This window comes from Octopus bimaculoides, chromosome 4, assembly GCF_001194135.2.
Source record: "Octopus bimaculoides isolate UCB-OBI-ISO-001 chromosome 4, ASM119413v2, whole genome shotgun sequence".
Lineage (NCBI taxonomy): Eukaryota > Metazoa > Mollusca > Cephalopoda > Octopoda > Octopodidae > Octopus > Octopus bimaculoides.
In genome coordinates this window covers 115240778-115248870 of record NC_068984.1, presented here as the reverse complement: position 1 = coordinate 115248870, position 8093 = coordinate 115240778, and the positions used below count along the sequence as shown (strand labels likewise).

The 8093-nt window shown below is 35.4% G+C and overlaps 1 protein-coding gene across 1 annotated transcript in view; it reads left to right on the top strand.

Moving 5' to 3' along the window:
* The first annotated feature begins 5123 nt into the window (after nt 1–5123).
* The window catches only part of LOC128247622 (uncharacterized), a 112475-nt gene continuing 109505 nt past the window's right edge, over nt 5124–8093 (top strand). Inside the window, exon 1 of the mRNA XM_052967374.1 lies at nt 5124–5328. Within this exon, the coding sequence (XP_052823334.1) occupies nt 5256–5328 (73 nt within the window). The 5' untranslated portion in view covers nt 5124–5255. The remainder of the gene's footprint in view (nt 5329–8093) is intronic.

Sequence of the window (8093 nt, the reverse complement as noted above, 5' to 3'; positions counted from 1 at the left end):
TTTTAGATTTCATTATTCTCTTTAACCCGGGCAAAGCCGGGTATTTCTGCTAGTATATATATATATATATATATATATATATTTAGATGAATATGGTACTTAAGTTGAGGCACCAGAATTTAGTACGGTATTATCCATACAATTTCAAAGTAAGGTGATTAAAATCAAAATAAGCAACAAGGATATCCAGAGGTAATGCAGTACGATCGTTTCATGAAACAAAAACAAAAAAAATCAGTGACAGGCAGAGTCTGTAACAATGTATATCTTCTTGATAACTTAGTAACTTCTATACTGGAGTGAAGCCAGCATGTTCTTTATCTATCTCCTTAACTTCTTGGAGATTTTAGGTATAATTATACTAATGTGTCCATCTGTTCTAATTTAATTAAATTCTATGTCTTTGTGCAGCTGAGGATTGTTCTGCATTTTAAATTGATGTAATGATTGTTCAATTAAATGGAGTTACCTGAAACGATCGTACTGCATTACCTCTGGATATCCTTGTTGCTTATTTTGATGTATGTATGTATGTATGTATGTATGCATGTATGTGAACATATATATAGGCGTGCATGTGTGTGACAAGTATATCTTAGGTTAGCTTTTTTATATGCAATTGAAGCTCGCTTAAAAGTCATCAACTTACTTGATGTTACTTTTAAACAAGACAACTCTTGGTATTCCTTTGCAAGAAAAAAAACCTATTATATTCCCAAATTTTCGAATCATCTCCATAACGCAATTCAGAATTTAGTTTAAAATATATCCTTAAAAATATCTATCTTATATTCGAATGAACAGGTTTCCAGCACGATATCTTACTATTTTAACTAAACAGAGAATATGTACAATACAGCAAGAAGACAAATTCAACACATTGGATGGAAAATTAGAAACTGTCATATAGTTTAGTATAAACCGCCATTTTAAGTTACAAGTGCTAAAAGCCGTAGCTAACCATTTTCCAAACCCAACTGAACAACAAATAGTACGAACTTCTAAAACATAATTAGATTTTCATTTTTTTCGTCTATGTGAACTAAAATTTATTGAAATCAATAAAACTTTTATCCAACTTTAATTATAGCAACACCAACTATTACCAATTTGAAGGAAATTTTAAGACCAAATAATTAGTTTATTGCACCACATTGAACAATTTCATCCCAATCATATATGCATATAAGTTTAACAGCAAATTCGTACACCCCATGATTTTATAATCACTCGCATACACACAGATTCACACACACGCACGCACGCACACGCACACACACACACACACACATACACACACAAACGCACACACACATACACGCACGCACACAAACACTCACACAGACACAGACACAGACACACAGACACATACACACACACACACGTACGCATGCACACACATACACGCACTCACACAAACACAAAGACACACAGACACAGACACACATACACAGACGCACACACACACACACACACACACACACACACACACACACACACACACACACACACACACACACACACACACACACACACACACACACAGATAAAAATATGCAAAGTGTTAAAAACTAAAATGAAAGAAAATTCTATCATTCGCACAACCTTTTGCTAACAATTAAAAATTCTTCTAAGATTTTTACCTCGAAATCATTTGATATTTCATTCTCCAGATACTTAATCTATATTCAAAATTATTGTCATCACGCAGACGGATTTTTAGGATATCAAAATATTTCAAGCATATTTTAATGTTCAAATAGGTGATAATTTATTGAACATATCACCATACACCTGCCTAATTTATTAATGCATTTCTACTAACAGGTTCATCCTATTAGTTCTAAGTTTACTTCGACAGGAAATAATTTGAGCTCAGAGTTTTCTATAACTAACACTGTCAGCATATTTCCACAAACATTAATGGTTTTCTTAATCATTAGTGCATTCCTACATTGAAATTATGTTTCTGAGAAACTATACGACTTAACTGATAATACCAGAACTTGATTCTACTAGAGTTTCATTTTAATTCATTTATCTATTTAAACTATAATTCACTATTTATCTACTTCATTATATATTTGTTTAGTATCGAATTTACAACCCACAAGTTTCCATTAAATCAACAATTTATCAAGCTTTAATATGTGTATGTTATCGCTGTCAAATTTATAATAAATTGTTTATGGACCCCCTCTAATTTCAATGATAACACTTTTACATATCCATTTCATAAAATATTGTACGCCTCATTCCAATTTGAAACCCCCGTTTTTTTATATCTTTATTTTAACCAATTTCAGTGTTGCCTTATAAGAATATATATGTTCTAACTTATATTCTGATGTAATCGCTTTCTCACTGTATTTTAAGATCATATTTTTTTCTTCGAGTTGTTTTATTAAATAATGCCTTTGCTCGAACACATACTAAATTATTCAAAGTAAGAAATCATTTTCACACATAAATATAACTGATACGACATATCTATATAATAGGTGTTATTTTAAGGTTTGCAAGTTTTGCGTTTGATAATACCATTGTTTAAACGTATAACAAATTGCTCTCGGTGACAACATCGTTTATACTTATATATTAAAAGATAATATTATTCAAAGACAAATATGCGTGATACTCATTCCTTGCGTATCTAAGCAAATGTATGTGGTTTTTCACAAATTAGCTATCTTTATCTGGAATGTATTTTAATGCACATGTTATAATATATTCATATGTATGTATGTATGTATGTATGTATGTATGCACGTATTATGTATGTATGATATCATATATATGTATGCATGTATGTATACATATATACGTACGTGTGTGTGCATGTATATTCTTGTTTTTTGTTGTAATGAGTTCATTTTCACAAATTTTTAATCTCATATATCTTAAATTTATGTTGTTTTTGAGTAAAGATTGACCATGTTTTAAAATATACCAAATTACTTTGTCTACTAATTTGTAGTTTACACGCTTACATATTATTAATTGTTCCTAGTCCCAGAACTGACCGCATTCTTTTAATGATAGATGCATTTTCTATTTATCTTTTTGTGCACCTAAGCAAGTGTTAGTTTCTTATTGTGCGAAAAATCAAGAAGCACAATTCTACAAAATTGATTAACTTCCAGAATATGACTGCCATGTATATATATATATATATATATATAGGGTCACCCCATAGATAATGCGGTTTTTCAATTGCACGAACTATAAGTCGGAGGGAGCGGGATAAACTACCTGCATCAACTTGCGATAAAAGCAGCTAGTAATTTTACCGTGTCCCTAATCTTAGTGCAAGCTTTGAAAAGTGGAGTTCGATTTTAACAGTTATTTTTTCAAAGCTATAATGGAAGTGACAAAGGAGCATATTCAGCATATGTTGCTTTATGAGTTCAATAAAGGCAACAACGCAACGGAAAGTGTGACGAATATTAATGAATTCTGTAGACGAGGTCAGAACAGTACTGGATGAATATTTTTCGTCCCGGACAAGTGAATTTTAGAAGGAAGGCTTTGGAAGTCTACCAGAAAGATGGACGAGCATTGTAGAAAATGAAGGAGGGTATATTTTAGAGTAAAATAGAACTTTGTTTATCATAATTTTGAAAAATAAAAGTATTAAAAAACCGCATTATTTATGGGATGACTCAATATATAGTTCAAACTTATAGAAACAAAAGACGAAGACAGGTGTAGGAACGACAAGCAGGTGTATTAGATTCGGCTGTTATTGTGCTGCTTGTCTTCTGTCACTGAGGAACTAATAGCAGAGTGAAATCACGTGATACATACATACATACATACATACATACATATAGATAGATAGATAGATAGATAGATAGATAGATAGATAGATAGATGTATATATGATATATATGAATATGAATGCACACACACACATTCTTTAAGCATTGCGGATACCATTGGTTTCACGCTAAGAAACATATCTTAATATCTTACAATTTTCAAGCCGATCACATGGAGAAATGGTGTTCATCTCCATTTTGGATGAAAACACACACACACACACACACACACACACACACACACACACACACACACATACATACACACACACACAGCTCATCCTTCAAAAAGTAGCCGCTATAGCATCCATTGACTAGAATAATCCTTTTATGAAACTCATAGTTACAATATTCTTGAATATATCAGAGCTATATCATCATACACAGTTATTCACACATGTGCATTGCTGAATGCTTGTGTTTACAGACTCATGGTGAGTATATTTTATTATAAGATCACTTCAGGTAACTCCGGCTTAATTGACACAAAGTCCCGATTTCCCTGCTACATTCAAGGCACCAAAAGTGCCCCTTTCCAGTTTCTTTCTTCCGGTTTTGTAACTCTCTTCTGCCTTTTGTTAAGTACATTAGAAAGAAGGGACTCCTCTCTATCCTTACTTTCCTCTTCATGTGGTAATTAAAGGAGTTCAAGGCTAGACCAGACAGGAAAAAGCTTGATTACAAAATCTTTCAGATAAGTCCCCCATAAAACCTCATCCTGGGCAACCACTAGAAAGAGGACTAGCTGCGCTTCCATACCAAATGAAGATGGACGTAGTTTTCTCTCTGGACTTTGATGATAACTGGACTCATCCTCATACGACGGCAGATATTCGACATAAGTTCACAAATCGCTAATGCACGGGCACTGAAATATATCTTGTAGGACGGTCTCCTTACCTTGTGTATATGTTGGACAGATCTGGCTGTTGGCACTTCGTGCTTGTAGTGCTTAAAGTAAATGGACATTGCTTTCTTTTGCAGCATTGCCATGCCAAGGGCTGCAAATAATTCTCCAGAAGTTAGTGCTCTGAGTATTCTCGTCAACGCCTAGAATCGGTCCCGCAACTAATCCTCTACAGCAATCGAGAGTTGTTTCCCCGACAACGACATCGTTTTGTTAGTAGAATACTTGAGAGCTCGGAAACATTCGAGATGCCAACTGCCAACCACCCTCCTTCGGTATTCATTTGGCCTATAATTGACATTCATTTAAAGAGACAAGCTGCATCAAGACGTGTTGCACCTAAGCTGGCCATACCAATTCGCCCACGTTTTCGTCGTTGTCATCATAGTGGATCAAGATATTTCTGTAGATGCATCAGCCTCATTGAAGGAATGCGCATCATCAGTGACAACATTCCGAGACCATCACTGAGTGGAGATTGGTAACAGACAAACTGAATATGTTCCTTTCATAAGAAGTGGAAAAGCATGTGTTCCAGTTTGATCAAATGTTTCTTGGACAAAGTGCTACGCTTAGGCTGTGGTACATCACCGAAGCAAGGTAAGTATTAACCCCTCTCCACCCGATTTTTCAGGAACTATTTCCTCTGGAGATATTTCTGAGTGAGATTGGCCACTCTGCTCGTGACTTCCTCTAAGGTTCTATTCACTTGGAGCTCCGGTTCCAACCAGAGTCTAAGCACCTTAACCAGGCTTCGGTCCAACGACAAAAACTGCCGCTATTCAACGTGCACTTGACTCTCCTGGCATCGTGTTGCAAACCCACCAACTTTTCCTGTTTGATATGTACTCGCATTATTCCTCGAGCATGGTATCGACTGTTTCTGTATCCGAAGTGTTCGAACCATGAGCAAAACTTCGTCCGCACACAGAGATATAACTCTCCTGTGACTCAGTTCGGGTGAAATGCCTGTTAAAATTTTCAATCTTTATAGCGGGGATCCAGAACTAAAACACTCTGGAGAGGGACAGAGGATATCTTTGACGGGCTGAGCATTTGATGCTAAAAGATTGCATATATTTATCAGTTTATAAGTATATATGAATAGGAATGTGTGTGCGTGAGAGTGTGTCTGTGTGTATCTATGTGTATGTGTGTGCATGTGTGTGTATGTATCTCAGTAATTACTTTGTTAAATCTGTAGCACCAGATTCAACTGAGTTAATACTATCAATTACCTGACTGTAACGCTGCTATATATGGGTGTGAATGTGTGAGTGTAGTGTGTGTGCGCGTATGTATGTGCATCCACTGTTTGAGTGTGCATGTGTGTGTGTGTGTGTGTGTGTATGCACGCGTGCGTGTGTGTTGTGTGCGAAAGCATGTGAGTCTTTGTGTACACGTGTGTCAATGCATCTACCCCTGCTCCCTTCGCCACTGTTGTGTCTGATTATACGTGAGCATGTGTGCTGTCGTCATTTAAGATGATAAAATAGTGTGTGGAGAAGTTTGATCATTCATAAAGTCCTCGAAGTCACCTGTTACCTAATACTCCGTCGCCATTGGTCGAGTGTAGCGCGCGCCAACAGTCTTACGTTGTGAACGAGTTGACTGAATCTCTGTGTCTGGCAAAGTACTGTTTATTTTGTCAGTTGATAATTATTAGTCGATGACCGTAAGAAATACATATCTCAATAGCAGCAGCAGGACACTTTAATTATCATAAGTTAAAACAAACACTCAAACACGGACATTCACGCACAAACAATAACTCATACGCACACACACACGCACCTACACGCACGCACACACACACACAGACGATCATCCCCGATCGAACTCACGTACGGCAAAACAAAAAATAAAAATAAAAATAAAAGGAAAACGGAAAATGAAATGCCACAAAAAGAATACTAGAACCATTAAAAAAAAATAACAAAAGGCATAAAAAACACGAAATATATATGTATGTTTATATAGTATAATATAGTATAAATATATTACATACATACATACATACATACATACATACATACATACATACATACATACATACATACATACATACATACATACAAACAAACAAACAAAGGTGGTGATCTGGCAGAAACGTTAGCACGCCGGGCGAAATGCTTAGCGGTATTTCGTCTGCCGCTACGTTCTGAGTTCAAATTCCGCCGAGGTCGACTTTGCCTTTCATCCTTTCGGGGTCGATTAAATAAGTAGCAGTTACGCACTGGGGTCAATGTAATCGACTTAATCCGTTTGTCTGTCCTTGTTTGTCCCCTCTGTGTGTAGCCCCTTGTGGGTAGTAAAGAAACAATACATACATACATACATACATATATGCATACACATGTGTATTTAGCTTCACCGTGTATATATCTTTCAGTTATTTCATCCCAGATTGCATTCGCAAGTTTTATTTTGACTGTGTCGTTACTTATACCATTTTATTAACAAGCCTTTACTATTGGAACTATCATAATTATTATCATTATTATTAACAGTAGTAGTAACAACAACAGTAGCATTATTGCTGTTGTTGTTGTTTGTTATTGTTGCTATTTTATATCGTATCAGAAATGTATAAACATGCATTCACCGATGTCCGCACCTACTAGTTTCACCTCTTCACTTATAAATACTGGAAGGTACATTTAAATTCTACGATACATAAAATCGTTATTATCGTTGTCCGCTTTATTATATATTATTAATAACCGGCATTACTGTTTATAGTTTTAACTGTTGTTATTGTTCAGTTGTTGTTGTTGTCTTTTGTGCTGCTGCTGCTGCTGCTGTTACTTCTACTGCCGCTTAATCAAGAAATCATTATTATTATTCTTATTATTTCCTATTCAAATTTACGTATTCCTAGCGCTTCGTTTTTCCAATTTAATTCATTTGTGCTTGCTCCCGTTTCGCAAGCCGTTCTTTGTAATTATCGCTTGACGCCGCCGCCGTCGTCATCATAGTAGTAGTAGTAGTAGTAGTTGTAGCTGTGATTTGTTGCGTTAGTTACTGGTGTTGTTAATTCTTCTTCTTCTTCTTCTTCTTCTTCCACTTCTTCTTCTTCTTCCACTTCTTCTTCTTCCACTTCTTTTCTTCTTCTTCTTCTTCTTCTTCTTCTTCTTTTCTTCTTCTTCTTCCACTTCTTTTCTTCTTCTTCTTTTCTTCTTCTTTTCTACTTTTTCTTCTTCCACTTCTTCTTCTTCTTCTTCTTCCTCTTCCTCCTCTTCTTCTTCGTCTTCTTCTTCTTCCTCTTCTTCTTCCTCTTCTTCTTCTTCTCATTATTATTATTATTATCATTATTATTATTATTATTACTCAACTAGTATTGGTCCTGTTGATGTTTTTTCTTA